This window comes from Macrotis lagotis, chromosome X (genome assembly GCF_037893015.1).
Source record: "Macrotis lagotis isolate mMagLag1 chromosome X, bilby.v1.9.chrom.fasta, whole genome shotgun sequence".
Taxonomy (NCBI): Eukaryota; Metazoa; Chordata; class Mammalia; order Peramelemorphia; family Peramelidae; genus Macrotis; species Macrotis lagotis.
In genome coordinates, this window is record NC_133666.1 from 523,541,540 (window position 1) to 523,558,454 (window position 16,915).

Below are 16,915 nucleotides of genomic sequence, written 5' to 3' on the forward strand. Positions count from 1 at the left end.
TGCATTAGTGTCTCAGATTTCCCACATTCCTTCCAACATTGTTCATTGTCCTTTATAGTCATATTGGCTAGTCTGAGAGGTATGAGGTGGTACCTCAGAGATGCTTTAAAATCATTTGAATTTCTCTAATCAGTAATGATTTAGAGAAATTTTTCATATAACTATGGATCACTTTGATTTCCTCATCTGAAAACTGCATCTGCCTATCCTTTGACCATTTGTCAATTGGAGGATTGCTTGCTTTTTTATAAATTTGACTCAGTTCTCTCTATATATCTTTTTAGAAATGAGCCTTTTATCAGAAATACCATTGAAAAATTGAAAAATAATATCTTAATAAATGATTTTCAATATTTGCTGATTTCCAAGCTTTCATGCTCACACTGAAAAAAATTAACAATCAGTTTTCAAATGCTGGTATGAGAAGGTTCCAATATACCACTGCTTGTTGATCTTACTAATTATTCTTAAGAGCTTTCACCTGATTTAAGCCTATGTCACTTTGATTTTTATAATTAGCAATCATATTTACTCTTCAAAATTTTAATGGAGCTATGATCATATTGGTTTGATCTTTGTTTTCTATCAATATAGATTTCAAGTCATCTGTTTATGTAATTTTTTTGCCTATATTCTATAGGAATATGCCAGTATATTTAATTACCCCAAGTAGTAGAGAACTAGCTCAAGGTCTTTTTGTTTCTATTGTATATTGTATAGGATGAAGTACCAAGAGTCCAGAAAACAGCTTCAAATCCTACCTCCAATCCTTGACTTGAGTATCCAAAACTCCCTAAGAAGTACTTAACTACTGGGGTGGCTAGGTGGCACAGTAGATAAAGCACTGGCCCTGGAGTCAGGAGTACCTGTGTTCAAATCCGGTCTCAGACACTTAATAATTACCTAGCTGTGTGGCCTTGGCCAAGCCACTTAACCCCATTTGCCTTGCAAAAAAACGTACTTTACTTAGTTGTAGACAGATTGTAGCTTACAAAGTGTTTCATGATTGTTTTAAAATTGTTTCTTATATGTGCATAATATCTCCCTTGAGAGATGAGATCCTGGAGATAGCAGCGAATGGATCTTTGCTTCTTTTAGGCCATTCATCTTCTCCAATTCAGCATTTAGGACAGTGATACACAGTTGGTGATAAGTAAATATTTATCAACTAATTAATTAATTAATTGAATCAATATCCTCTACAATTCTAGTGCATTATTCAATAAAGGGCTTTTTGAGCATATTAATTAATACATTAATGAAAACCTGAGCAGCCATGGTTATTATTCCAAAAAGTATACAACTATTTTGACATTCAGGAATTCTTTGTCTTCTGTACTGAAAACTTCTTTATTGCTGGCTTCTGTGTGTGATGTGCTTATGTCTTTTAATGATTATGTTTAAGAAAACTTCCAAATAAATAATGAAATCCCCTTTCTAGTCTTTGTTTAACTTCAAATAATTGATTGATGGGTATGTCAACTGACCGCATGGAGTTTTATTTTCATCTATTTTTCTTTTTTCTTCCAAGAGATAACTTTTTATAAATTCAGTTGTAATAACCACTTGATCTAATTGTGTGGAGGACTGTGATTGAATAATGAATGGATCCATTTAAAATAGTTTAACCATTTGGTATTTCCTAGAAATTAGGCCCAAACTATAACCCATATTATATCAATTTGCTCTTTTGAAAGAAAGTTTTCTCCAGTAGACTTGTATCAATATTTTTGTGTGTTTTTCAAGAATGATAGTTTAGTGAATATCGATGACAAATTCATTTTTTTACATTTGACATATTATTCTATTTTTCCAATTACATGTTATGAACTATTTTAACATTCATTCACATGGATATACATATTTATAAGTTACATAATTTCCTTTACACCATGCCTTCACAAACCCTCCCCTCAACGATGAACAGTCTGGTGAACATTACATGTATATATTTGCATTTAAGGTATTTACAGATTATTCATTTTCTGTATGAAGAATTGGGACTAAGGGAAAAGAAAGAAAATCATGAGATAGGAAAAAAAAACTAAGAGAAGTTTTTAAAAAGTAAACATAGTGTTCATTCAGATTCTGTAATATTGTCTTTGTTTTGTTTTATTTTTCTTCCTCTGAATGTGAATAACATTGCCCATAACAGGTCTCCCAGGAAAGTCCTAGGTCTCTGAACTACTGAGAGGAGTTACATCCATCAAGACTGATCAACTCACAATGTTGTTGATAATGCATAGAATGTTCTCTTGGTTCTACTCCCTTTTCTCAGCATCAGTTTGTAAAATTCTTTCCATGCTTCTCTACACTCCAACCATTCATGGTTTCTTATAGAACAATAGTACTCCATAATGTTGATATACTTTAATTTGTTTAGTCATTTCCCCAATCAATGGCCATCCCCTCAATTTCTAATTCTTTACCACTACAAAAAGAGTTGCTATAAATACTTTGGAACATGTGGAATTTTCCCCATTTTTTATAATTTCTTCTGGATATAGACCTAGTATTGATATTGCTGGTTCAGAGGGTATGATCAATTTTATTGCTCTTTTGACATAATTCCATTGCTCTTCAGAATGATTGGATCAGTTCACAATTCCACCAACAGTGCATTATTGTCCTTATTCTACCATAACCTTTCCAAAATTGATTGTTTTCTCTTTTTGTCATTTTAGACAATCTGATAGGTGTGAGTTTGTACCTCATAGTTGTTTTAATTTGTATTTCTCTCATCAATAATGATTTGGAGTATTTTTTTCATATGATTATATATAGCTTTAATTTCTTCATTTGAAAACTACCTGTTCATATCCTTTGACCATTTATCAATTGGGGAATAACTCATAACCTTATAAATTTGATTCAATTTTCTATATATTTTAGAAATGAGACCCTTAACAGAACCCCTTGCTGTGAAAAATTGCTTCCCAACTTTCTGTTTTCCTTCTAATCTTGGCAGTACTGATTTTAGATGCAAAACTTTTTAATTTAATAAAGTCAAAATCATCCATTTTACAATTTATAATATACTAATTCTTGTGTGTTCATATATTTCTCCCCTTTCTATAGATCCAACAGATAGAATATTTCTTGATCTTTTAATTGGTTTACAGTTATTGTCCTTCATGTCTAAATCTTGTACTCATTTTGATCTTATTTTGGTATAGGGTATGAAATGTGTATGCTTAGTTTTTTGCCATGCTATTTTCCAGTTTTTCTAGCAATTTTTGCCAAATATTGAATTCTTATCCCAGAAACTAATATCTTTGGGTTTGTCAAATAGTAGATTACTATAGTCATTGAATCTATTCTAATCCACTGATCCATTACTATATTTCTTAACCAGTACCAGGCAGTTTTGATGACTTCTGCTTTATAGTATAGTTTTCCAACTGTACAGCTAGGCTACTTTCCTTTACATTTTTTTTATCAGTTCCCTCGATATTCTGAACTTTTTGTTGTTACATATAAATTTTGTTATTATTTTTTCTAGCTCAGTAAAATAGGTATTTGGCACACTGAATAAGTAATTTAATTTAAGTAGAATTGTCAGTTTTATTATATTAGCTTGACCTAACCTTGAGCAATTGTCATTAGATCTGACTTTATTTTTATGATAAGTGCTTTGTAATTGTATTCATATAGTTTCTGGGTTTGGCTTAGGAGGTAGATTCCCAGGTATTTAATGTTGTCTGCAATTACTTTAAATGGAATTTATCTTTCTATATCTTGCTCTTGGACTTTGTTGTGCATTATATAGAAATGCTGATGATTCATGTGGATTTATTTTATATTCTGTTACTTTGTGGAATTTGTTTATTGTTTCAAGTAGCTTTTTATATGATTTTCTTGAGTTCATTAAGTATACCATCATATCATTTTCAAAGAGTGAAAGTTTTGCTTCCTCATTGCCAAATCTAATTCCTTCAATTTCTTATTTTACTTTTATTGCTAGAACTAACATTTCTAGGACTTTCTTGAATAGTCATTGTGATAATTGATAACCTTGTTTCACCCCTGATCTTATTAGGAATTTTATCCCCTTTATACATGTTTGTTGATGGTTTTACATAGATATTGTTTATTATTTTAAGGAAAACTCCATTTATTCCCACACTCTCTAGTGCTTTTAATAGGAATGGCTGTTATATTTTGTCAAAGCCTTTTTCAGCAGCTATTGAGATAATCAAATGATTTCTGGTTGGTTTTTTTTTTGATATGTTCAGTCATATTGTGTTTTCCTAATATTGAACCATCCCTATCTACCGGGTATAGATCCTACCTGATCATGATGTATTAATTTTAGTAATAACTTACATGGAATAAGATAAAAATCACTTCCTAATCTCTTTATGTCCAACCCTTCTAAATCCTCACTTTCTGCCCCTATGATACTACAAACCACTAAGTATCTAGTAAATTAAAGTCACTTCTGACTTAAATACAAAGTCTCTAAGTACCAGGACACCCTGAAGGACTCTTAAAAACTTTACTATTGATTGTAGGTGCAGGTGCAGAAAAGTCCAGCAAAGGTTCCCTCATCAGAGAAAGTACTGAGCTCTATGAGCAAGACAGAATTAGAGTAGGTCAAAGGAAACATGAAACACATAAGTTTAAACACCCCAGTTTTTCACCTAGACTATTTGTGCATGATTTGTGGTAGAGCATTCTCAGCTTCTGGTGGTCTGATCAGTCACAGTTGGATACACTGTAATTTGTCTCAAACATAGTGATGCCATTTTGGTCCTCTACAATAGAAGCACAAGACTCAACTATACCCATATTCTCTAAGTACAATCTCTTCAACCATATTCAACCCTTTACCTAAGAGAAATATAATTCTCAAGAGTAACAAGAGTTATCTTCCACTGTAGAGTTGTATGCAATTTAATATTCTTAACTAACATTTTTTCCCTTTCCATTTACCTTTTTTTTTATGCATCTCTGAGTCTTCTATTTGAAGATCAAATTCTCTGTTCAGTTCTGGTCTTTTTATCAGGAAACTTTGTAAATTCTCTTTTTCGTTGAACACCCATCTTTTCCCCTGACAGAATATGCTGAATTTTGCAGGGTAGTAAATTCTTGGTTGTAATCCAGGGTCCTTTGCCCTACAAAATACATCCAGTCCCTCTAATCATTCAGTGTTGAAGCTGATAAATCCTATGCAAACCAATTGTGTTTTTTTTTGTTTTTAAATTACCTCTTTTTGTCTGTTTGCAGTACTTTCTCCTTTATTTAAGAATTTGAATCTGGTTATGATAGTCCTTGGAGTTTTTATACTGAGATCTCTTTCTGGAGACCCATTCTTTTAATGGCTGTTTTGTCTTTTTTGATCTAGCAGATTTGGATAGTTTTCCTTGATAATCTCTTGAAATATATTTTCTAGGCTCTTTTTTTGAGCTGGGCTTTATTCATAAATTATCTCTCCTGAATCTATTTTCCAGGTCATTTATTTTTCCCTAAAAAGTTACTTTATGTTTTCTTCTATTTTTTCAACTTTTTTACTTTGTCTGATGGAATTTTGCTGTCTCATAGATTGATTGTCTCCAATTCTATTTTTAGGGTTTTACTTTCTTCAGTTAGTTTTTTTATTTCCTTTTCCAGTTGATTAATTTTACTTTTTGCTGAGTTGCATTTCCTCTTCAATTGGTTGTTTTGAGTTTTAGATGAGTTGTATTCCTTTTCCAGTTGGCTGATTTTATTTTTTTGAAGAGTTACATTCTTTTCCCAGTTGGTTAATTTTACTTTTAAAGGAGTAGATTTCTTTAGACAATTTTTCATATTTGGTCATTAATGGCCAATTCTAAGGTGTTACTAGATTAATTCATTGATTAGGTAAGATAGTATAACATGCTATTATATTTTAAAAGATACCCCCCAAAATAATGGCAGCTATCAGCCAATATAATTGCTTTCTGATCTCTGTAAACTCTTTCTAAGCATGGTCTCTGCATACATCAATGAGCTCATCATTGAAAATATGAAAAATCGAGCCTCAGCTTTTCACAAGTAATTCTTTAGCAAATTTCATTTAACTCACTTTGCAGGTGACTTGAAGGATATTGCTAATTCAAGATCTTGCCATTCAGTTTTGGGTGATCTTCCTTTTCTCCCAACAACATATTTGACTTGATAAATGCAAAATGAACCCTTAAAAACTTTTCTCCAACAGTGTATTCACTGTTATTATATATGATTTCTTAGCATAGTCAACCAAAAAGAAAACTCTTTCCCCATCCTCTGATGGTGTTCAAGTACATAATTAAGCTTACTTATCATTTAAAGTATCATTTGCTCTCACAGGGCAATATCTAGTCTGTATCCTTATGGAGAAGGATTTCCCAGTTAGTCAGATTTTCCAAATACTGTTTGTGAATAACACTTTACAGAGGGAATCATAATCCAAAATACAACCGAGACTCATTAATGAGATCACAGCCACTCATAAAATTAGTGATTCTCATGGTAAAATCCAAGAGGATGAAGATTTCATGTCCTTCAAATACAGTTGGATGAAAAGTCCATATTAGCAATATGATATCACAGATAGATAATAACTTAAACTCAGAACTCAATAACAGAAATACAATAAGCTGCAATAAGCTGGATCATGCTTGAGAAATAACACTTTAAAGACCACAAACAGCATCCCAGTTTATAACAATTTTACATGACCTATATGACTATGGAAATTTTTTTCTATGGGAATAAGATTTTAGCAGTTTACTTATGATGACTTATAAGAAAGAATTATCACAGAAAACATTAAGAACATTTTACATAATGGAGAAGACAAAATTATGGATTTAGTATCAGATGGCTCCTCAGAGCTCCAGCTCTTCTACTTATAATTTATATGAGGTTTTCTTAAAAAAAATTGCTTGTTTCTATGTGTTTCAGTTTCCTCTCTAAGCTCCCTTTCAATTCTAAATCTATGATCCTAGAATATAAGTAGAAAAGTTAGTTCTTTTACTCTATAAGTGCAAGTTATTTCTTATAAGTAATTTGAACACAATTTTATCAAGCAGATTTTCCATTATTTTGAATAATCATAGAATACTAGAATTGAAAAAGACCTCAGAAGACTAGTCCAGCTCCAACACAGATTTTAAATCCTATGCAGTATTCTCAACAAGTCTTCCATCATCAATTTTCTACTTTAAGATTTTAAGTGATTTTAAAGATTAAAAGATTGCTATCTCCTTAGACAGCCTGTTCCATTGTCAAGCAGCACTAATTAGGAGAAAAAGGTTTTTATTCCTTCTTACGTTGAGTGGAAATGTCTTCTTATAATTTCCAACCATTGGTCTTAGTTTTGCCCTCTGAGGCCATCAGAATATATAATGAATAATGATTTATATATATATATATATATATATATATATATATATATATGTGTGTGTGTGTTTTTGTATAGCTAAATGTATCAATTTCATAATTGCTGGTAACTGCTGTCTTTTTGTGAACAACATCTTAAAAGTACTTAAATTATAGAGATTCTCTTCTTGGGGACATCATACTGAGGGGGGAAACTATAATTAGATTTTAGAAGGTATTTATTTATTTATGGACCAAAACCAATTGGGAGAGTCTGGTTTTGAAATTTATTTTCCCTTTCAGTACAAAAAGATTGTACACATTAAAAAAAGTCACAGTACTGAATATATCACATTTTATATCTCAACACCAAATATGCAATGCTTGGAAAAAATTTTCAACTCTTAGAAACCCAGACAAAGATCTATATTATAGGTTGAACTATGGAGATACTTCTTATTTAAAGGATGCTAAAAATCTCAAAAATATCTGCTCCTAGCTATATTTCTGTCAGTATATGAAATTCTTAATTCATTTTCTTTCATTGTTTGACAACTCCAATAAGCAATTTGTCAAGATAGGCAATTAGCATATTTCAAAATACAGGCACCCCATCAGTAAGTCAGTCATATTTTAGTATGAATTGGTTTTATCCAGATTGATTTTCTTCCATAACCTAAATGAGGGAATAGAAGATTTGTTAGAGAAATGAGAAGTCATAAAGAAAAGTTTAAAACATGACCAATTCTATGCCAAAAAGTTGCTAGGAAGAGTGCTTCTTTAGGGTATTTGGAGAGTCAGAGAGTTTCATGAAAACAGTTAATTCCTGGGTGGGGAAGGACAAGTGTCTCTAGGAGATGAAAAGTACAAAAGATAAATTTTGACATTTTTTTAGAAAAATTAACTAGACTCTACCACCCACATTGTTCATCCTTGCTTATGACTTCCTCACATGGAACTTTTGCTAGAGTAAATAACTATGACTGTGAAATATTTCTCTCTTGACTTTCAAATGTAGGTTTAAATATTCTAAGGTAAATATTGCATATAGTACCATTTAGGCATACATGCATACTCATAGGTTCATATGCATACTCAAAGGTTCATATACATATACATAGGTTCAAATATCTATAGTTGAAAGGGATCTCAACACCCCATTTTACAGATAAAGAAACTCAGTTTAAGTAATTTACCAAAGTTACTCTTACTCCAAATCCAGTGGACAAACAAGGAATTATCAATTAAATACAAAACTCAGAAGCATAATACAATTATTAGCATGATTTTCCTCTAAGAAAATTCTATTTTTTTCTAAATTTGCCTTAGCTTAATAAAGGTAAATATAGAACTCAATACACATGATTACATTTATTAATGACCAATTATTAATAATTAAAATTCCAAACAAAAGGAAGATCGAATTTTATGTTTCTTTCAGGAATAATTTATAAGACTAGAAGGAAGAATGCCAGATTTGGAGTCAGACCTACTTTTTCTTCTGTACTACTTTGACTGAACACAAATGACACTTGTAGTTTATTTTATTTATTTATTTATTTAATTTTTTGCTTGGCATTATTCATTTATTCCCCCCTTTTGGAGGATACTGTTCCACTAGCAAAAACATTTCCACAAGACTGAGGATTCTACTACAAAAGTGAATTCATGGGGTGGTTAGGTGGCACAGTGAATAGAGCACAGGCCTTGGAGTCAGGAGTACCTGGGTTCAAATCCAACCTCAGACACTTAATAATGACCTAGCTGTGTGGCCTTGGGCAAGCCATTTAGCCCCATTGCCTTGAAAAATCTAAAAAAAAGTGAATTCATTAAAAATTGCTAAATTAACTTGAGTTTATAACATATAATTTGATAACCATTTTAGAACAGTGTGTATCCAGTAGTTTACACATAAAAGTTTTAACACTTTGCCAATGATTAAAATAAATTAAAAGCTCAACTATAAGTGGATTTCTCTTGAAAAAAATTGTTTTAAATAGACCACATGTCATCTTTCTTCTGATATACTAAGTTGACTAATATTCCTCCCCTTAAAACAGAACTTGATTTCATAAAATCTTTATCCTATTTTATAAATATATCCTTAGCATTTTGAAAAGTTAAAGGGTTTTTTTTCTGTTATCAGTTAACACTTTATTTTTTTATTTTTGTTTTTATTTAATTTTTGTACCAATGATGTTTTTATACATTACTAAAATATTCTTGTTTAAGAGTAAACAAAATACCCCCTCCTCCCAAAAATATAGACCCTCATGAGCAATAAAGAGAAAAAATTATAATTAAAATTTTAAAAATAATGATAATGATAGGGGCAGCTAGGTGGCGCAGTGGACAGAGTACCGGGCCTGGAGCCAGGAGTACCCAAGCCCAAATCTAGCCCCAGACATGAAACAATCACCCAGTTGTGTGACCCTGGGTAAGCCACCCAATCCCACTCTCCCTGCAACCCCCCCCAAATAAACAACAACAGCAACAACAACAACAATAATAATAAATGTACTTCAGTGTGTGTTCCAACACCACCAGCTCTGTTGAGGGTGGTTCACATTCTTTATAAGTCCATCACAAAAGCTACTTCCATATTTTTCCACTGTTGCCATTGCTGATCACAACTCCCTCTATATGTACTTCCCCACTATCATACAATGTATTTTCTCTCTAATTTAACTCTGTCCCTCTTCTTAAATGTGCTGTAGGGCAACCAAGTGGTGCAGCAGACTGATCACTGGCCCTGGGGCCAAGAGGCCCTGAGCCCACATACCACCCCTAAGGCCCAGCAACCACCTGGCTCTGTGTTCCCAGACACATATCCCCCACTTCCTCTGATTACCCCTTGCCTTCCTCCCTTCCATATCAAAGCAATAGCTCATTGTAATAAAAAAATCTTATATGAAATATCTTAGCCTATTTTACCTCTCCTTTCTCTCACTCCCATTATATTTCCCTTTTAGCCATTGACTCCATTTTTATATATCTTCAAATTCAACTCTCTCCTGTGCTTCATCTATAAAAGCTCCTTCTTCCTGCTCTATTAAATGACACATTTCATATGAGTATTATCAGTATCATTTTTCTATGCAGGAGTACATGTAGTTCATTATCATTAAGTCCCTCATATTTTGCCCTTCTCCTCCACTCTCTATGCTTCACCTGAGTCCTGTATTTGAAGATAAAACTTTCTGTTTAGCTCTGGCCATTTTAACAGGAACATTTGAAATTCCCCTGGTTCATTGAAAGTCCATCTTTTTCCCTGGGAGAGGACATTCAGTTTTGCTGGGTAGTTGATTCTTGGTTGCATTCTAAGCTCCTTTGTCTTTCAGAATATTATATTCCAAGCCCTACAAGCCCTTGATGTAGTTGCTGCTAAGTCCTATATGATCCTGACTGCAGCTTCACAATATTTGAATTGTGTCCTTCTGGCTGCTTGTAATATTTTCTTTTTGACTTGAGAGTTCTGGAACTTGGCTATAATATTCCTGGTGGTTGGGTTTTTTTTTATTTCTTTCCAGGGTAGATTGGTGGATTTTCTCAATTTCTATTTTGCCCTCTGCTTCTAGGATATCTGGGCAATTTTCCTATAGGAATTCTTTAAAAGTGAGGTCAAGGCTTTTTCCTGATCATGACTTTCAGGCATCCCAATAATTTTTAAATTTTCTTTCCTGAATTTGTTTTCCAGATCAGTTGTTTTTTCAATGAGATGTTTCACATTTTCTTCTATTTTTTCATTCTTTTGGTTTTTGAAGTAATGTGTTTTGATTTCTCATAAAGTCATCAGCTTCCTTAGTTCCATTCTACATCTGAAGGATTTGTTTTCCTCAGAGAGCTTTCTTATCTCTTTTTCCATCTGGCCAATTCTGCTTTTTAAAGCATTCTTCTCCTCAATAACTTTTTGAACTGTTTTATCCATTTGACCTATGCTGATTTTTTGAATCTCCTTGACAAAACTGCTGACTTTTTTTCATGTTTTTCCTGCATCTCATTTCTTTCCCCAATTTTCTTCTCTCTCCCTCACTTAATTCTCAAAATCTTTTTTGAGCTCTGTCATATCCTGAGCCCAATTTCCATTTTTCTTGAAGTCTTTAGATGCAGGAGCTTATACTTTCTCATATTCAGATTGAGTATTTTGATCCTTCTTGGGATCATAGACAATGTATTTCTCAGTGGTGTTCCTGTTTTTTCTCTGTTTACTCATTCCCCCCAACCTGTGCCTGATTTTTGGGGTGCTTCCTGAGTTTTTGAGTATTACTGGGACACCTCCCCCCACAAGGATCTCAGTGTGTGAAGCACTATCTTTCCTCCTGAATGACCACAAGCACACCACTCTGCCACAGGGCTGAGGTGGGGTGGGGGGAGCCTAGACTATGCTCAGGATCTGATTGTGATCAGAGCCCTGGAGTCTTGTTCCAGGCACAGAGGACATACCTAGGAAGTCTTTCTCCACTCCCCTACCTTTGGTAGGTTCAAGGCTCAGTTGCCTGTGAGCCCTTCCTTACCTGCTTCACCTGCTTCCGTTTCCTGGATCTGGGATGCCACAGCTATGCTGAGTGCCCTGAGGGCTGGACTTCAGCAGAAGTCCCCATGCTGATCTTGCAAGTTGTTCTTGGTTCTCCCTGTGGTGTAGGTCAGGAAACTGCCCCCCCCAAACTGCCCCTGCTTCCATAAGCTGCAGATCACAGGTGCCCTGGGGCTGCCTCCAGGAGACTGAAGTTACTTCACTCTGTCGGGCTGCCCCTCTAACCCCTTGGAGTCAAGCCTTTCCACTATTTTCCAGGTTATCTTGGGCTGGAGAATTGACTCACTGGATCTCTCTTTGGGTCCTGTCTCTCAAAAATTTAGTTAGAGTCCTTATTTTATGAATTTTGAAATATTATAAAGAGAGAGAGCACCTAAGAGAGGCTCTTCTGTTGCCATCTTGTCTCTGCCCCCTGACACTTATATTTTAGATTAACTATTGACCATTGAGAAGATGCATATGGACCAGCAATGGTCATGATACCTCACAGTCCCTATGTTCTTGCAGCATTGATTCCTACAGTAAAAACCCTGGTTTCCAAAGCTGGCCATAATGCTGAAGAGTTTATTTATTATGTCTTGCTGCCTCTCACTGGCTCAACTTCCATACAAAATTTGAGAATTAGCATGATTATTTTTTAAGCAAAGAGATTATTTGTGGATCCCCTGCCTTGAGTGACAACAGTTCTACCATAGTTTCCATAGGGAGAAATATTTTTTTTTCCTTTTACTTATAAGATGGCATTTGCTCCTCTTTATCTCTCTTCTTTTACCAATGCCAGTTTAATGTAATATTGGGATATTTCAGGTTTGCCAAAGACCTATTTAAAAAAAGGTGTCTTCACAGGTCTATACCTTATATGACTGATCAAAGTTTTTGCCCTTCCTGGGAAAATAAGCTCTTCATATCATATGGACCAATAGTGAGGGAAGTACCACCTTCTTTCATTCTTCACACAATCTGACTAATGGAAGCCAAGTCACTGTTGATTTGCCAGTAGATATTGCAAGAAAAGTTGCTGTTTCCTGGATCCAAAATGTTATTCAATTACCTCTAACCCCTCCCTCCCATTCATATAGGAAATTGCTCCATTTTATATGAATATTTAATCCATGCTTATCATGATTTTTCAAAAATCCACTCTGATTTATGTCATAACTTGACTTTGGGGAATATTTTTCCAATCTTTTATAACTCACTGGTCTTATGATTACTAGATATGAGTTCATGAGGCAACTCTTACACTTTATGACCTTGGGCAAGTCATTTAGCTTATTCAAATCTCAGCTTCTGTATCTATAAAATAAGAATAATACTTAAACTCTTGTGAGAAAATGGTTGTGTAAACCTTGCTGCACTGCATATATAGCAACATTCTGAATTTAGAATTGGAAAGGGCCTTTGGGATCATTTGGTCCTAGTATTGGAAAACTGTGCAATCACCTATTGCTAGGATCAAATCTAGGCAAAATTACTTATACTATTTTAAAATGAAATAACTCTTTATTTGAAAATGTAAAAGCACAAATAAATACATGGACATGTGCACACAAACACACATACAAACTCAGCTACCTGGTCATCCAAAAACAGAATCAGGGCTACATTTTGTTGTCTGTAGTTTGCCAAACCTTGATCTAGTGCAAACACCTTATCTTATAAAGAGGAATGTGAGACCCCTAGAGGTGAATTGACTTGACCATGGATGAATAAGTAATAAGATGCAAAGTTAGGATTTGAATCTAGGTCCCTGATTCAGATCTAGAATGGTTTTCATTGTGCTTTTGAAACATTTTGTTTGGAAATATCATAATTGCTACAGGAAAAGAAGAATTCTATGTTAACCTTTGCTAAACTTTATATTTGTCAAAAGAAAATCTTGCTGGTATTTGCTTTGAAATCATGGCAAATATGCTCCTCCTCCTCCCCGACTCTTCAACCTAAGTTTTGAGATTGACTTGATTTCTGGTTTATCTATTGGTAGGTGCAGAAACATCTACTTTAACTCTAACTGAAGAGATGGAGTCGAATTATATATTTCATATTGTTATAACATCAGGTTGCAAGGTAAGGCACATTCATGAAGTCAGCTTGGTAGGTAAATTGATTTCTCTTTAGGAATATAAAAAGTCAAAGGGAAAGGGCCTTGGACATGTAGAAGGGTGGGAAAATGGGATATTTTAATCAATGTCTTTAGTGGCTTTGAAATATTAGGTTTTCAAGGAATCTTCATGTGAAGAAAGAAAATTTGAAGTATATCACATAGATAAATAGTGTACTGAATGATTGAAAATGTTACCTAGAATGGAATTTGAACATAAAACTATATTCAGAAGAACTAACGTTAGCTGGAAAATAAGTTGGACTAGCTACCATGAGGTGGTACAGTAAAGTATCCTCGGATTTGTAGTTGTGACTTGGATTAAAATACCTACTGTGCCACTCATTATTTGTGGACAAGTGGACAAGTTACCTAATGTCTATGGGGTTCAGTTTCCTCATCTGAAAGATGAGTGGGCTAGAGAAGATGGTCTATAAGGTCTCTTAAAATGTTAAACATTTTGCCTATGAACTTATGATTTGTTCTGGATTTTCTTGACTAATTTTGATGGATAATTAGTTAAGTAGAGCAAGGAAAGAAAATGTAACTAGATGGAGAAAAGGTATATAATTAGTAGGACAACATGTATTTCCTAGGTACACAACTATAGAGAGAGATGAGAGAAAACACAATAAACCATTTTAAAGAATAGTGTGGGCAGGATACATATCTTGTTTCAGGGGTGCATGAATACATTCAAACCAGACTTATAAGCCTTATGAGGAGCTCTATCATGTGTTTCTAAGTAGGCTATTGTTTTTTGAGATATATCACTTTAATACTTTTAGCTAAATATAACTATAAGGAGTTTTATGGGTCTTAATAAATGGCATTCATTTATCAGTGTCTGGACTGTGTTCTATCCTTACTTTGAATCCCTAAGGACTACTTATAATTTTTATACATCTTTTTGACCAAACTTCTCAAGGTAGATAGTAAGCTTAGAAAACATAGTGGTGCTAAGCACTTTAGAAAGCTCTAAAGTACAATTTTAGAACATAATGTGATTGGAAAGAAAAATGCAGACCCTCATGGACACACACCCACCACCCACCTATACAGGAGTGATGAAATATACTTTCAGTCATGACAACATGCTTGAGTTTGACTGTTTAGCAATTACTCCATGAGTCTTTCCCAACTAACAAAAGTCAACTGAAGTATGTAAGTCTGGCTGTCTTACCAGTCAATCATCTGTTATTTGATATCATTCACCCTATTATCTTCTACCTTTAATGTAATAGATATGAGGAAAGTTTTTCCTATCCTTAAAATATATTATTACAAATTGCTTTTGAAACCTTAGCATACTATATCAAGATGAATTAGCATTTTAAAATAAAAGTCATGATAATTATTGTTGACTTTTAAATAAGATTACTATCTCAATGTTTCTATGCAAACTATTAATATAAAATTAGAGAAGTGAACTTTTTATGTATTTTCCTTGCTTAATTAATACATTCACTAAAAGCATGAACATTTCCCCAATTACCTCCCTAAGAAATGATATTCCTCTAAGAATTCAACATGAATATTTATTGGGGGGAAAAATCCCTAGTTTAAACCTTTCTTCCGTCTCCAAAATTATAGAGGTCATGCCTATGTCTTTGAGCGGATAGAGGTAATGCTTATTTTGAAGAAGTCCTCTTTCATTTTCACAGAGAATCCTCAAGCCAAAGAGCTTCATAATGACAAGACTGCTTGTACACCTGTTGAATATACCCTAGATCTTATCACCCTTGAAATCAAGACGTCACTGTTGCTATAGAAACCACTGCAAGGTTACAGTTTCAAAAGGAAGGGGCAGCCAGGAATGGAGACAAAGGTACGTTATTTTTTGTTTGTTGTTTAAGAATTCTTAAGATACAAATTAAACTTTAGTGGTATTAAGGGGTTTTCTATGGAAAGTTCTGAAATCATCTAAGGATGGGAGGTTTTCAACTTTAAAATACATTTTTTTTTCCTCCTGAATTGTTCAGGTAAAACAATTACCTCAGGGAATTTAGAGATTATACTATGCTAGATCTTGTTGAAGATGTCTGTTTGAAAGCCACCAAGATGAAAAATGAAACACTTGCTATTGAATAGAAACACAAATCTTTACCAATTTTTAGAGAAAATTACTGGTTTTAAAAATATGTAATCTCATTTGTTGTCAGTAAGAGTGATGTTACTCTAAATAGATAGAATGCAGATGTCTAGTTTTGCCATTTCTAAGTATTCCTCCTGCCCCTTTCTACTGTCCCATAAATAAGAAATTTATTTTTGGCAGAAAAATGTAGCTCAAAAAAATCCTCTAGTAATATATTCAAAGATTATGTTGAAAAATGGCATTGTCTTTAGGCTGACTTGAAAATGGCAAAGAAACTGTGATTCTCTGATAAATTCTTGGTGAAGCTAATGTACCTAGCATTCTGAGAGTGTTCACATATCCACATATCGCACATGCTAATTATTGTTAGGTTTCTCCAATCCATTTCTTTTCCTTCTATTCTAACTGTGAATGAATTGTTCAGAAGCTCAAATATAAGAGGATTTAATTTACATACCATTGATTACCCCTAAAGAATTGTCTCCAAAATGATATTTCCTATGGCTCAGTCTCTAAAATAAACAGTTGATTAATTTATTCCCTAAAACTAAATGGATAGAGGAATTATTAATAATTAGTGAATAATTTTGGAGTATTGCCTAAGGGAAGAGAGAAGGATCAGAAAACTTGATAAAGCTCTAGGTCCAAAGTTCTGTTAAAGTTTCTGATGAACAGCTAACATTTTGGGGCTATTCATACATTTTAGTATTAGATGAAATGGGGAAATGACTCAATTTTCAATGAAATATAATTTTAGTGTTATAGAGCTTAAGCACTAAATTCTAGAGAAGGATTGGTTGCTATAGACTACATTTCTATCTCGAACCCAGTTCTAAGAAGCTCCTTACATATATGTCCA

The 16,915-nt window shown here is 33.6% G+C and overlaps 1 protein-coding gene across 1 annotated transcript in view; it reads left to right on the top strand.

Annotated features, from left to right (window-relative positions):
* LOC141499328 (uncharacterized) overlaps window positions 1–16,915 on the top strand; it is a 519,469-nt gene that overhangs the window by 24,771 nt on the left and 477,783 nt on the right. Inside the window, exons 3-4 of the mRNA XM_074202106.1 lie at window positions 13,845–13,927; window positions 15,626–15,789. Of these exons, the coding sequence (XP_074058207.1) occupies window positions 15,778–15,789 (12 nt within the window). The 5' untranslated portion in view covers window positions 13,845–13,927; window positions 15,626–15,777. The remainder of the gene's footprint in view (window positions 1–13,844; window positions 13,928–15,625; window positions 15,790–16,915) is intronic.